The 15,211-nt window shown below is 36.0% G+C and overlaps 3 protein-coding genes and 1 long non-coding RNA gene across 6 annotated transcripts; 2 read left to right on the top strand and 2 right to left on the bottom strand.

Annotated features, from left to right (window-relative positions):
* The first annotated feature begins 210 nt into the window (after positions 1-210).
* On the top strand, positions 211-5,600 carry LOC101260216 (PHD finger protein ALFIN-LIKE 4). Of its 2 annotated transcripts, XM_010320189.4 has the most exons (6): positions 505-788; positions 868-998; positions 1,081-1,113; positions 3,128-3,356; positions 4,614-4,749; positions 5,026-5,600. In XM_010320189.4, exons 2-6 carry the CDS (start codon positions 899-901, stop codon positions 5,356-5,358), a joined length of 831 nt encoding a protein of 276 aa, XP_010318491.1. In that variant the 5' UTR covers positions 505-788; positions 868-898; the 3' UTR covers positions 5,359-5,600. The 2 variants fall into 2 exon arrangements, with proteins under 2 accessions (XP_069151756.1, XP_010318491.1); XM_069295655.1 differs by having other exon boundaries at positions 211-998.
* Positions 5,601-6,117: 517 nt separating this feature from the next.
* Positions 6,118-8,443, bottom strand: LOC104644353 (uncharacterized). Its single transcript, XR_740626.4, has 2 exons — positions 8,296-8,443; positions 6,118-6,608 (listed from the first exon to the last, which is right to left on the bottom strand). It is a non-coding gene; the product is annotated as an uncharacterized lncRNA (long non-coding RNA).
* LOC101261005 (uncharacterized) lies at positions 6,812-8,297 on the bottom strand. The gene has a single exon (XM_010320188.4). The coding sequence runs from the start codon at positions 8,036-8,038 to the stop codon at positions 7,007-7,009; it is 1,032 nt and encodes a 343-aa protein (XP_010318490.1). The 5' UTR covers positions 8,039-8,297; the 3' UTR covers positions 6,812-7,006.
* A 1,849-nt stretch (positions 8,444-10,292) lies between the features above and the next one.
* Positions 10,293-13,808, top strand: LOC101260521 (threonine synthase, chloroplastic). 2 transcript variants are annotated; one of them, XM_069295653.1, is made up of 2 exons: positions 10,293-11,874; positions 13,428-13,808. In XM_069295653.1, the coding sequence occupies exon 1, from the start codon at positions 10,293-10,295 to the stop codon at positions 11,850-11,852; it is 1,560 nt and encodes a 519-aa protein (XP_069151754.1). In that variant the 3' UTR covers positions 11,853-11,874; positions 13,428-13,808. The 2 variants fall into 2 exon arrangements, with proteins under 2 accessions (XP_069151754.1, XP_025886014.2); XM_026030229.2 differs by lacking the exon at positions 13,428-13,808 and adding an exon at positions 11,974-12,111.
* The last annotated feature ends 1,403 nt before the right edge of the window (positions 13,809-15,211 follow it).

The following is a 15,211-nucleotide window of genomic DNA, read 5'->3' as shown; positions in this document are numbered from 1 at the left end:
CGGTATCTACATTAGAGTTTGAGTGAATTTGAATTTGTATCGAAAAGTCCTTGGGTGAAGCAGTGGCGTAGGCCGCGTAGCCAGAAATTTCACTAAGGGTATCCAGAAATTATACGCGAATACATTTTTTCTTTGGCTGAATGAGTGTATTAGAAATTTTAAAAATTAAACTACGTAACATAAAAGAATTTTTTTTGATCTCACAAATTCATAAAAGCTTAGCTCTTTCGAGCCATCTTAAATCACTAGGTCACAATACCTTGTTCATAGAATCAGCGACTTTGAATGGCATGTTTATCCAAGTTAACCTAACACTATATGTTCATAGAATCAGAATTAACAATAATACATAACAAAAGATTCAACTAGTCCAAAATTTAATAACATCATAAATTGATCATATTTAATATAATCTATTGCTCTAAAGCGATTAGAATGTAAATAAAGTAATACAATAATAAAGTCATATATGCGCCGAACATTAGTTAGTGTTCTTGTTTTCTCAATTCTATTAGGATATAATTTTAGTTAATTAGATTGAGAATTTTCGAAAAAATTCACTATTAGAAAAATGATTAGATTGACAATTTTCGAAAAAATTCACTATTAGAAAAATGATTGAAAATTTTATTCTTTGTAGTCAAATGTTTTACTATAAATACCTTCTTTTTTGAAAAATAGATTATTAATTATGTTGACTTATATATGCATTAAAAAAAAAAAGTTCCCGTTGATATATATTGGGAGAAAATAGAAAAATTAGTACAAATATAGCAGTATCAGAATTGGTAAGCGTATTATCAAATTCTCTCAAACTTTCTTCTTCTTCTCTCATATGATTTTTGACGACGCTGCTTGTAACCGCAGAAGTGGTGTTTAATTATTTTTTTTAAAAAAGATGGAATTTGGAGCTAAAGGACAGAAGAAGGCAAAACCCATTGATGTCTTCAAGAATGTCAAGGGCAGATATACTGGTCTAATTAAAGCTCTCACAACAGGTTTCTTCTTCTTCTTTTTTTTTTTGTTATCATTTTTAATTTTGCTTTATTTAATCGATTTTGTTTTTTTTTTTGTATTCAGATGTGGATGAATTTTATAAGCAGTGTGATCCTGGTAAGGATATTTCTTTTTAAGTTATGGTCTCTGTTTTGGGTTATGAGTGGAATAGGGTTGAAAATTTTCTGTTTCTGTAATAATTTGTACTATGTTATATGCATATTGTTAAATTCGGTATTTAAACTCGATGAGTTCAACTTTTAAGGTTAAATTAAGTGCTTTTAAAATTAAGGGTTCCTTAAAAACTGGATACAGTTGTATATGCATAGTATATAAATTTTGGATTATCCATTTTATAAGAAAAATTTGACTCTCCTCCAATGATTGTGGTATGAAAACTCCATCCGCCTTTGGGTTTATGTATTTTCGGATATATGTCTTTTTTCTTTAGATAGACATTGAAAGATTTTGGACAAAATTGAATCAACGAATAAGAACATAAATTCCACCCTCCAATGATCATAGTATGTAAACTCCATCCGCCTTTGGACTCTTGGTGTATGTCTTTTTTTGTAGTTATTTGAAGTTGAAAGATTTTGGAGTAATATTGGGAGAGGCGGATCTAGGATTTCGAGAACCTATATACACTGCTAAACAAAGGGAAACAAAATATATATTAAGTTGGAACTGTTCCTCGTCATTATAGATAAATAGCTCAACGTTCAACCAAGTGTTCATTCAATGCTTTTGGAGCATGGATAGCAACAGATAATTCTAGAAAATTTGTTTGGCGAAGAGATATGGGTTCATGCAGGGGAGGAGCTACATGGTACTTATCGAACCTCCTTCGTCGGAAAACTACACTGTATATAGAACATCGATTTATTCACTTATGAGTATAATTTAATAGTGAACTACCTCAACATAAGCTAAAAGGCTTGTTTCAGTGGTAAACTGCGTTCAAGATTCGGTCAAATCTTCTCGGATACGAGAGTTCGAGTCCGGGTAGCATCGTTCTTTTTTTATCACATTTTAGCTTGCTGCTGCTACTTCCTGTGTTCTATCACATTTTATGCCGCTACTTCCTATGTTTTACTGTTCTTGTTGACCGAGTCCGGGTAGCATCGTTTTTTTTATCACATTTTAGCTTGCTGCTGCTACTTCCTATGTTTTACTGTTCTTGTTGACGTAGAATTGAATTTTATCTACTTAATTATATCCGACCTGATCCATTTATATCTGATCCGACCCGTTTATATGTGGGTAATATTAGCGTATTTACTTATTTTTTTGAACCCCTCAATGAAAATCCTGCCTCCACCACTGGGTTCATGTGCACACTATTTCTAGAGTAGAGCCACCCCTGAATATTGGATGATAGAGTAAGAACATCAATTCTACTCTCCAATAATCATTACATTGCTTTTAACATTATTCCATATCAGTGATCTTTTGTTCCTGTATCTAAATTTTTATATATGGAAAGATGAAATTCAAAACATTTTAGTCATTGTTAACCAGAACATAAAATTTCTTATAAAAAATCGTTATGATAAGGTAGATCTGGATATGATTGTTCTCATATCCACAGGCATCATAGGGAAATCTTTACCCCTCCTAGAAGCAGAATTAGAATCAAGTTCGTGCTTAGCTTAAAAGTAACAATTCTAATTCTAAGTCCTTGCTTTTGATTTGATAACTCCTTCCTTGTTTCAGCGGTGAAAAATAAGTATACATAGGATACTAAGCCTTACAGCTGTAATTAATGGTAGATATCGAATGAAAACTTTGTACGTCATGTTTTTGGAAGTGATATTTAGGGTATCAGAGTAATGTCATGATTGCTGGGCCTTCTTTTTATATTGAATACTCTATGTTGCTCGGACTCTTCAAAAATGTTGGTCAGTGCGTTTCAAAGGAGGATCTCACACGGGTGTGGCAGAATTTTGGAGAATCCGAGCAACATCTATTATAAGCTCCCTCCTCACCACACCTCCCTGTCTTCCTCCAAGTTTATTACAGTCAATATGTTTAATCTGTCTTATCTCAAATTGCTTATAACACAGTACTTCTATTTCTTCTTGTTCGTGGTCAAACATATCAACTGTTTTTTTTTACCTTTTTTATGTAGAAAAGGAGAACTTAAGCTTGTATGGACTCCCAAATGAGCGATGGGAGGTCAATCTGCCTGCTGAAGATTCACCACCAGGCCTTCCAGAGCCTGTTCTTGGTATCAACTTTGCTAGAGAGGGAATGGAACAAAAGGAGTGGCTTTCTTTTGTTGCTTATCACAGTGATTCTTGGTTGCTTGCTATTGCCTTCTACGCTGGTGCTAGATGTGGATTTGGTAAAGCCGACAGGTACTTCTTCTCACTTGAATTTCTTTTATGCAGCCAAAACATCTCCATGCTCGTAAAAGCATCTTTGTGAGCATGTCCTGATGATTGACAATATACGTTTAGCGATTCCGCCTGCTCCAGTACCTCATTTGATGTTTTTTTGTGTTGATTCTGCTTCTCAATGCATTAAAGTTTTTTCTCAATGCTCTCTGTTAAAAGCAGAAGTAATGCATCTGATTAATGTGTTTTAGGTTGGTAATATAATAGTACTTCTAGTATCGAGCTAACACTGCCCGTACAGCCGTGCCTATTACTAGCAAGAAAAGCTAAAAGCAGTAAGCTTGATTAATTTCAATTCATTGCATTTTGCACCTTTGGTGCACATTTTACTTTCTGGGAAAAATCATTTAAGTATTTTTTTGGTCCAAATCTGAATATTTTACTTTTTTAAAATTGAACTATTACCCTATGAAATGAATTTCTTTGCCGAAATTCCTAATAGCACCTCTAGTACTTAAGCAGAAACAATGGAGGATGTTCAGGATATAGAAGTCGTTAATTAGCTTTGTAAGTAATATATCCATTTTACTCCCTATAGAATGTTCATGTTTGAATGGAAACCTATTTTAGTCATTTTGTAAGAAGATAAGAAGTTCGGTAGCAAAAGTGAAAGGAAGGACAGGATGCAAACTGCAAAATATGCATAAAAAAAGAGGTGTGAAAAAAATGCAAATAGCTCGTTCAGTATTACCTTGAATATTAGCTTGCACTTGTTAAAATGAGCTGATAGAATCGCAAGGAGTGGCTGTTAACAGGTTAATAAGATTCAACTAGTTTGGTTTAGTAAAAAGAACATTAACGTGGTTTATTTAGTAGGGCTTGCTCTCAAATTAACGTTGATCATTGACCTCTGGGCTCTGGTTTCTTGACATTGTATGATGAACGTAACTCATGCTTGTCAAGCTGATATCTGAGTCGACCAACCAACAGCAACATTGAATGTATGGTTCAACTTAAATTCATCTCTGCACTTTCGTGTTTGTTATTTGTGAAATCGTTCATAATGGTGATTCTAATGAGAAGCCCTTGTTCTAGATTTTTTCGTATTGAACTTTGTGCATAGAGGATTAGTACATTCAGATTTCTATTAAGCTACCAGTGATAGTCTTTTGCTAGAAAATGTATAGACTGTGCCTCAATTGTGAGACAAGTCATTTTGCTTTAACACTTCATGACGTTTACTATGTTGTTGCTCATTAGTTGCCTTCTGTTTTCCAGGAAGAAGCTCTTTGACATGATAAATGATTTACCTTCAATACATGAAGTAGTGATTGGTGTTCCAAAGACGCAACAAAAAGAAAAACCTACAGTCGCTAATCAAAGTAAAAACAAATCCAAGCCAAACGCCACTAAGGTAAATAATTATGTTCCCAGAGTATGCTTTATTTGCATGTCAGCTCTGTGATACCTTTTTGCGAGTTGGTAAGACTTAAATGATGTGTTTGCAAGCATCCAGATATCAATCTTATGGTCATTTTTGGCAGATTTTGATTCAAATTATGCTTTAAAGTTCTGATTTTCTGGTATCTAGACTAGTTGTTGCATGAATAGCTTGTCTTAAACTAGCTTAAACCCTTCTACCACATTCTTTTTGAGCTATCGATGTTTTCTTTTCCACTTGATAAAACAGAGGGCAGCGGAGCCTCAGGATATGTTTACGAAGATGCAGCAAAAATATGAAGAAGATGATGATGATGATGATGACGACGACGAAGCAGGAGAAGAAGATGAGGATGAATGGGGTATTGAGATGGATGTTGAAGAGGAGGAAGGTGAGACACTGTGCGGCATATGTGAGGGGAAGTATGCGAAGGATGAATTTTGGATATGTTGCGATCATTGTGAAACATGGTTCCACGGCCAGTGTGTTAAGATCACCGCTGCCACAGCTGAGTATATGAAGCAATACAAGTGCCCGCCTTGCAGCAGCAAAAGAGCCCGGACTCACTTTACAGAATACTGATCAACAACAGTTCTCTTGCTGCTAACTGTCTATTCATGATGTTTTGCTAAAATGTCTGAAGTATGAAACTGAAGTTAGACTCTGTTAAGACTAACTTCAGTCGTTACGTCTAAAGTTGTCCCGAATTGAGTAGATGTACCAAAATTTTATAAATTTAGGACATTACTTATACAGTGACACCAAAATTGTGTCTGTGTGTACTCCCCAACCCCACCCAATTTTAAACGTATTTATTTTTTAAACCACTTGTCTCGCTTTCATTAACTGTGTTTTTTAAATTTCGATTGATTAGGACAAAGTTTTTGATAATATTAAGACTTCTTTTAGAATATCCTGAACAGTTCCGGTAGGTAGGGTTGATGTTATTAAGAAATTAGTTGAATATAACAAGTGAAGCAATCAGTTTTTTTCCACTATATGATTTTTTAGAAAAAAAATAGAAGAAACGTGGTTGCTGATATAATAGTTACATATAGACAAGAGTTATATTAATAGAAATTTATGTATAATGGTCGGCCACTTGGGCTATCTGAATATTAAACAATGAGATAATCTACTAAATGTTGGATAATTACGTAGGCCCCCACCACATTTTCCTGTCTCGTTAAACAAGAAACAACTATCCTACTTTCAAACAAGTTGGGTTAGTTAGTATGAATTTCCACTAAACTCATGTTACAATGACATTTATTAGGAAGATCTGTCATAATAACATGAACCTCACTAATAGGATCTGAAGAAGGATAGGATATACACAAATTTTATTCCTATCTCAACAGATAAAAGGTATTATTTTCGATAAATACTCAACATACAAAAAAAGAAAAAGAAAAAAGAGAAGTAATAGAGGGAAGGAGACAACAAAATAACAATACACATAATCACTTTCTCTTTTTACTTATCTCTACCTCTCCTAGCTCCTATTCCCAAATTGACAAATTTTACACAGGTTTTCAGCCTACAACAACCCTCATCCGACAATATGAGCAACCTCAATCTGACTGAGTTCTTGTCACATTAAATCAAGAATAGATATGCTAAAACCTTTGTGCACGCAACATGTTCAAATCAACATCATGATCAGGCAGAATCTCATCTTCCATTGGTTGAGATTAGCTAAAAGTCAATTAAGCCCACTACAGATTCTCATCTTACTATTTGATCAGTGCCTGAGAAGGATAGCTTCCAACTATTTTGGCTCCATTCTCGAAAAAGTATAGTTCTTGAAGGAAGAAAAAGAAGTCTCACATCTGTAAGTAGACAAATTGCTCAGTACAACAACAGCAACATACCCACTTTAGTTCATTGAGATGAAGTAGAGTGTACACTGCTTATCCCTACCTCATTGAGATGGAGAGGCTGTTTCCGAAAGAACCGCGAGAGTTAAAACAAGCACAAGAGAAATCATAGGGTAGCTTACCGGAAAGAGAAACAGTAACAACAGCCAAATAAGTTTAGTGAAGTGGACTATATATACAGATTCATACTTTGTACATTCATCATTCTTTTTGTTCTTGATTTAGGTTTTTTTTATGTCTAAACTCAGCATACTGATTCCTAAAAAAGGATCATTCAAAAAGAAAACTTATACATGGATCAAAGAGAAAAACATAAATCTAAGAAGAGTGACAGCTATCTATGGGGATGACTATGCCCAATTTTCTTGATTCTTTGTGGAGAGGCGTTTGAGGAATTCATAAGTAGTGATCATTGTGGTTGCAGACATGGACATTGAAGCCCATCGAGGGCCTAATCCTCTGTAACAAGCCATCCACCCACCTTCCTTTACTAAATTTCTTACCGTCTGAGCTACTGTTGGCCCTCTCCGTCCATTCTCATCGCCATCCAGGACCTGCAATCTTGTCTTGATTGTGTCTAATGGTGTTGTAATCAGCGCTGAAACACCTCCGGCCATGGCTGCACTCACTCCCTGAACCATCATAACAGTCTTCGAATCAGGCTTCAGAGTACTTTTGATGTTATCCTCAATTCTGTCATCACCATTCTTGCTGAAGTAACATCCATACCCACTCCAGACAAGCCGCTGAGTGATGGTGTAGGATGTCCACCACAGTGCATTGGATGGGGCATATGTCAAAATTGAAAACCCAAAACCTCTGTAGAGTCCCTTAGGTCCATCTGTCTTGAGGATTCGTCGAAAAGCATCAATCCCATTGAGATATTTACAGGATGCTGGTGCAGCACAAACACGCTGCACCATGAGCCGCTGGCTGACCACATCCACCGGAGTCCAAACCAATTGTGCGGCCACAGCTGCGCTCAATCCAGCAGCAGCACTGGCTAACGCAGTCGCAGTTGGCTCAGGAATGCCGAGCCTAACCGTGGCCGTACCAACACTACTCTTGGTAACCTCAAGAGCAGTCATATAAAGTGCCCTAGCAGGAATTGTACCCATCAACGAAGTCCCAAACCCCCGATACAATCCACGAATTCCTTCAAGCCTAACAACGGATAAGGCAGTTCTAAAACAGGAAAGATGAGCTTGGGCTACCTGTTGTCGAGTCTTCAACACCACAACAGGATAAAGCACAGCTGAAACACCTGAAAATAAGGCGGCGCCGAGGAAGAAAAACTTAGATTTGTCCAGCATTTGCCAGTCTACATCCGCCGGCAACTGGATTTCCTTACCCGATTCCTCCTCCGCTACACCTAAACTCATTTTCCCCAGTTTTCCTGTCTCGGTCTCAATTTTCACAAGATACTTTTATTCCTTCCGGGAAATGTACAGTACAAATCAACGTCTAATCTACTAAATTGAAGCTAGATGGAGAAGGTAAAGATTTTTTTCGCTGGCGAATCCATATTTTGGATCGGAAATGGGTAATAGCAAAAGGACCTAACATTTCTGTAATCGCATCATATGAGAAAGATTCATAATGGTCAACTATACAAATCGTAATAGATCGGAAAACTCACCGGAAAATCTAGGATCTCGGCGGAGATATTCAATCGGAGTGAACTTGCTTGTGCTGTGCTGCTATTTCTTCTTCTTTGTATGAACAATTTTGTTGTAGTATATATTTTTCTGGGAATTTAGAAAAAGTGGAGAGAAGGAGGAGGTGTCAACTTTCAATTGGCAGAGTGGGTAGGGTTATATTCGTCCGAACAAATTGATATTGTTCCAAAACGACGACATCCTGACGTGCCCAACCTTATCCTTTCATCAGTAAAACCGATACGCTGCGTGCACGTATATCACTCTTCCCTGTACCTGCATTTGCCCAATTGTTGGGTCGACTAGCCATCTAATTAGGCCCAATAACACTTTGCGGGTCCCTTTATTAAATGATTTTTTGGTTATACATAAATTTGTATTTGGGATCTTACTATTTTTGAAACAAAAAATAATTAAATGGATTTGATATGATCTACGTAGGTGTTATTAGTATCTTGTAAAGATATTTATATTATCTCTAAAAGATCATCAATTCAAGTGAAGTTGAATAAAATAATAATAAAAAGGAAGAAATGACAATTATTTTTTTTAAAAAAAAATTGAAGGCATACAAATAATTAGGAATAGTTATATTAACGAAATAGTGCAATGATAATCAAAACATATTTAACAATATATGCTATCAAATAACAAAAATATTACTTTGACAGATATGGTCTCTAGGCTAGCATTAAGCCTAATCCAGTTGAAAAGCAACGTAATATTCAATTACCTATTAATTTTTATCATAATTTGTGATTTAATATTTTCATATTTTTGATAAGTCGAAATTGCTTCATGTCTTGTCTAAGCATATTTCCTGAATAATATTTTGGTCGATTTCTACCTCTTCTTATATTCACTATATCTAACCTCTCACGCCTTTTAAATTGAATATATATTTGTATATCTATTCTTTACATATGTCCGAAACATCTCAATATTCATTTTCTCATCATATTTACTATAGATGTCATTTCAACTTATTCTGAATATCTTCATTCATAATCTTATCATTCCTAATAGTTGTATGTTCACATGCTATTTCAACATTTTCTTTTACGTGTGATATAATTCACAAAATAAATTAAAAAATAGACAAGAATATACACATAAATCCTACACTTATTTTATGAAAATAAATAAAAAATATTTTCAATAAATTCTGAACACAAAATTAGAAGAGTTTATAAAGCAGAATAGTAAGAAAAATAGAACACATTGCAAAAAGAATAAACAGAAATATGGTAAGAAAACAAAAAACAAAATAACTATTTTACAATACTGCAATCGTGCAACTAATAAACGTAATAACCTCAAAAGGAATATCACTTTTTTTCCCCGTAAAAACAGGTCATGCACAAGTATTGCCATGTGAGCGCCGGTGTTATTGCCAAACACGAATACTCGATTTTGATGCCCCTATTTGACTTTGTAATTGACACAATATACTTTCTTCATTTTTAAAAATATATAAAAAAAATTAAATTTAATAATTATAAATTAAAATTAATAAAAAGTTGAAATTAAAATATTATCAAATAAAAAAAAAGATTCATTCTTTTTAAAAGCAGACAAAAAAAAGAATTAATTTTTTTCTTTTTAACGAATGAAATATTACCGTTATAAAATCTACTGATTCAATCGAATTCAATTAGTATATTTCATCTCTCGCTACAAATGCCTACACATAAAAGTTTGATGTGAATTTGAATGTTGAAGGTGTAAAATATAAATAATTTCATATTACCATAAAAGTTGGGACAAATTGAATTATATTTCATGGGGATATCAATAGTAGTAATAATTTAATCACGTGAAAATGGTAAAGTCATTGTAAGCCACTGGATCTTATGACCTGTACACATGTCGTAATCTTAATGCGATACCTGTTAAGGGCAGAGCATTACCAGATGTATATGTGTATGGCCCCTTATAGACAAAAGGCGCGTCTTCTCAGCTTCACAATCACACAACAATGGCGGCTTCTTGCATGCTTAGATCCTCTTTCCTCTCTCCTGGTCTTCCTCAACTTAATCATCAATCAACTTCAAAACCCAATAATGGTATTCATTTCTTCGCTCCGATTAAAGCTACAGCCACAAACGATGCGATTTCTCAACAGAAGCACCGACGTCCTGCTGACGAGAACATCCGTGAAGAAGCGCGCCGTCACTGCTCATCTCATAATTTTTCAGCCAGGTATGTTCCTTTTAATGCTGGTCCTACTTCTGATGAATGGTATTCTCTAGATGAGATTGTTTATCGGAGTCGGTCTGGTGGATTACTTGATGTTCAGCATGATATGGATGCCTTAAAGAAGTTTGATGGTCAGTATTGGCGATCCTTGTTTGATTCTCGTGTCGGTAAGACCACTTGGCCTTATGGGTCCGGTGTTTGGTCTAAGAAGGAATGGGTTCTGCCTGAAATTGATAGTGATGATATTGTTAGTGCTTTTGAAGGGAACTCGAATCTGTTTTGGGCTGAGCGTTTTGGCAAACAGTTTCTAGGCATGACTGATTTGTGGGTCAAACACTGTGGGATTAGCCATACTGGTAGTTTTAAGGATCTTGGGATGACTGTTTTGGTGAGTCAAGTTAATCGGTTGCGCAAAATGCATAAACCGGTCGTCGGTGTGGGGTGTGCTTCTACTGGAGACACATCTGCGGCCCTGTCGGCTTACTGTGCATCTGCAGGCATTCCGTCAATTGTATTTCTACCTGCGAATAAGATTTCTATGGCGCAACTGGTTCAACCTATTGCAAATGGGGCTTTTGTGTTGAGTATTGACACTGATTTTGATGGTTGTATGCAGTTGATTCGTGAAGTTACTGCTGAGTTGCCTATTTACTTGGCAAATTCGTTGAATAGTTTGAGGTTGGAAGGGCAAAAGACGGCAGCAATCGAGATTTTGCAGCAGTTTGATTGGGAAGTTCCGGAGTGGGTTATAGTTCCTGGTGGGAACTTAGGCAACATATATGCATTTTATAAAGGTTTTCAGATGTGCAAAGAGTTGGGACTTGTGGATCGCATCCCTAGGCTTGTTTGTGCTCAAGCTGCCAACGCTAATCCGCTCTACTTGCATTACAAATCTGGTTGGAAAGACTTCAAACCTGTGAAGGCGAACACAACATTTGCATCTGCTATACAGATTGGTGACCCAGTGTCTATAGACAGAGCTGTTTTTGCCCTGCAGAACTGCAACGGGATAGTTGAGGAGGCCACCGAGGAGGAGTTGATGGATGCTATGGCTCAGGCAGACTCCACTGGGATGTTCATTTGCCCGCATACTGGTGTGGCATTGACCGCGCTGTTCAAGCTGAGAAACAGTGGAGTCATTGCACCAACTGATAGGACTGTGGTTGTGAGTACAGCTCATGGATTGAAGTTTACTCAATCCAAGATTGATTACCACTCAAAGGAAATAAAAGACATGGAATGTCGGTTTTCTAACCCACCTGTGGAAGTGAAAGCAGATTTTGGATCAGTTATGGATGTTCTGAAGAGCTATTTGTTGAGCCAAAATTCCAAGCTATGATGTGTTGTCAGTTTTAAACATAGTAAGTTTGTAATATGTACTCCTTTTGTCAGCATATGGTCATTTATCGCCATTAATTTGCCGTATAGAAATGACCAGATGGTGATTTTGTTGTTGGCAGAGTTGGGGAGAGAAAGGCTCTACATTACTTTTGAGAGTACTACGAACTCGAGTCCTTTTATGGAACTCTGTTTTTTGTAACAGTCTGCTTTTTGTAGCATTGCTTTGGTGCATCACAATGGAAACTGCCTTAATTTGACCTGTTTTGTTAAATTATATGACCTTAAAGAGAATTCACTTCGGATACTGCAGCTAGAAATTTGTTTCTTATCTGATTAGTATTTCTTGTCTTTTTAATCATGCATATCCTTGTCATGCCTAGAAGGCTCTGATTTGGCTCATTGGGTTATAATGTATTCAACAGTGCGAGTGTGGGACTGTAATATACATTTATCAGTTACCATTGTCTTTGGAACTAATAATCTGGATTAGCTTGCATTTATCTTCTCTTCATCTGTTTTGAGATAACTTATTTAAAGTTTTCACAAACATTTATCAATATGAATTTAGCCAAGACTCGAACAAATGGGAAATAAAGCATCCAATATAGGTGGTGTCAATAAATTGATTTTTTCCTTAGTGACGTGGGTACCTAATTACCTCCTACCAACACAAATGCTGGGCAATCTGCCCACCAAATCTTGTACAGGTAGAAAGAAACCATCTAGTGTGTTTCGCCTCCATTGGAATTTGAACCTGAGGCTTCATGGTTTCCATTCTCCTCCGCTTCATTAACCACTAGGCCACACTTGTGAACGCAATATGCCAAGACCAACTAGTGAAAATTACGTTTTGCTACATTTAGTTCGGTGTTTGTCAAGTGTCTTCTCATTCTGATTAGAGACTTGATTGACCTTGTAGGAAGGTGTATTTGGCTGTTACTATCCCAAAATATAAGTGACATTTAGAGGAACTCTACTTTAAGGGAGCTCCTAATTTGTCTTATGTTTTGGAATGAAATTTACCTTATATTAGCAATATTGATATAGTAGATTAATATAGCATATTTAGGTAGAGTAAATTGATTGGCTTTGTGATGGTTGGACACACTTAGAAGGTAAGTTTGTTTCTTGCTTGGTTATTATTACGCCAAACAATAACAACAGCGTGGTCCCGCAAATAGAGTCTGGCAAATTGGATATAACAAAATGCAATCTTGAAAAATCTACTATGGAATTCATTTTTAAAGACTAAAACTGAGTTTAGTATTGGTAGTTTGGGGAATGTTGAAGATGCACGTTTCTACCGGTGATGGTTTCTACAAGTCAAACTGTATATTAGTCAATCATATACCAGCTATTTAACACGTTGTTACAGTGTTATTTTGATCCTTATGAACAACTCAAGACCTATTTACCTTTCCATTCTATATTCAGTTCAGAACTTCAGATTATGGTGGACTAATGGTATGATTGGTCTAACCACAACATCTGAATACTTCATGTTCAATTTTCTGAAAATTGCAATTTACAACAGCTTGGATGAAGAATGTGTGTGTACTTGATGAAATTTTAGGGTTAAACGCACACTGGAGTATAGACTGAAAGTGCTGGCTGACAAAGAATGAGATCAGGTGAAGGGTAAACGTCCAAATCCCAGCTTGCATGACTTTTTGTGTGAGTAAAACAAAGCTGATGTTCTCACTTCAATACTACAGACCTTGCATTTTTGTCCTACAATCTTCAGTTTCTAATGGGGTGAAGCGCTGAATGATTTGCATCTCATTCTGGAAGCTTGAAATAACTTGAAGAACAGCAGTACTTTAAGGTATCAGATTTTTTCTCTTAATCTAATCGCATAGCTTCTAGAATGTTACATCTGTTCTTCGTTGGGTACCTGCTACCTCCTAGTGACACAGTTAATCGTGTCCTGAATAGATGGAAATCGGCCTTACTGAGATTTATGGTTCCCCACCTACCTGATTGATCAAGAAATTCCATTTTGAGTTTATTTATTTTCGTGCTTTCCGCTTTTTGTAAACACAGATGCAACGAGCTTGTTTTGTACAATGGAGAGACCAACCATTAGTCCCTCTCCTATCCAACTCTCATCCCATTATTTTCGTCAAGCATCATATGGGGTTTAAGACTAGTGCTATATGATGTTTATCTGCATTGGGTCCTATTAAATTCAGATTAGCGCATTGTAGAGCTTATTTTTTGGAATGATACTCTAAATAAGATTTTTTTTTACCATTCTCAAATGCTTGAATTCGAAACCTCTAATTAAGATTAGAGAGATGTCAATCATCAATCGTGACCTTTGTTTTTAGTTGTCTATTTTTAGACAAACACAAGTCACGACCAGTAGTAGTAGCATGAGTATATATATACCTATTGACGTCATAGTTCATCTCGTGACTTAGAATATCAGTTAAGGAGTCTAAATCAAATCTATTTCCGTGATTGTCAAAGTCCCAAAACTTGAAAATTATCTTCAAACTTTGTTTGCAAGGATTGAATATTGACTTCCTTTATTACAATTTATGCAATATTCTTTTGCATAATTAGCTTCAAATTAACTCTCAATAAACAACAGGAAGAAATAACAATACATAAATTGAGGCGAATGAAATATATACCATTTAGATTGTCAAGTAAGGCAATATAAATGTATAACTCATGTATTGAATGATGACTTAATAATGAGAATGGCCACTTGACTGCACAAAAAACCAGAGCCCGTGACACCCCACACTTTTGCCATAAAAGTAAATCCAATGAACTTTCACGGATTTCCATTTCTTACACTATCCACACCCATAACCAATCACACAACACACATTAAATTCCTATCTATCTAATTATAACTATATAAACCCTCTATTTCATTCACTTTCATACACACACATTATTGAGACAAAGAAATAGAGATGGAGCATTATAACTTTGCCCAAAAGATCATGACATTGGCTTTGTTTGCCATAGTGTTAAGTAGTGTTAATATAGAGGTGGTGCGGGCACAAGGAATATGCAACGTGTCTGGTGAAGGATTAATGTCATGCAGACCATCAATCACGCCACCTTATCCGACAGCACCTACAGCACAGTGCTGTAACGCGCTGTCTCATGCAGACATGGCCTGCCTTTGCTCTTACAAAAATTCCCAGTTATTGCCTTCTCTTGGAATCGATCCTAACCTCGCAATTCAGCTCCCTCAGAAATGCAGACTACCTAATCCTCCCCGTTGCTAAATTAAAGATGAGTAATTAAAAGTTGAAAGCGTTTGTTACTTGAATAAGCCTCGTTATGAAAATTGACGCTTTCTAAGCTCTCACTTTCCTATACTTGTATCACCGT

This window comes from Solanum lycopersicum, chromosome 3 (assembly GCF_036512215.1).
Source record: "Solanum lycopersicum chromosome 3, SLM_r2.1".
In the NCBI taxonomy this organism is placed as follows: domain Eukaryota; kingdom Viridiplantae; phylum Streptophyta; class Magnoliopsida; order Solanales; family Solanaceae; genus Solanum; species Solanum lycopersicum.
This window is presented reverse-complemented; position numbering and strand designations above follow the sequence as displayed.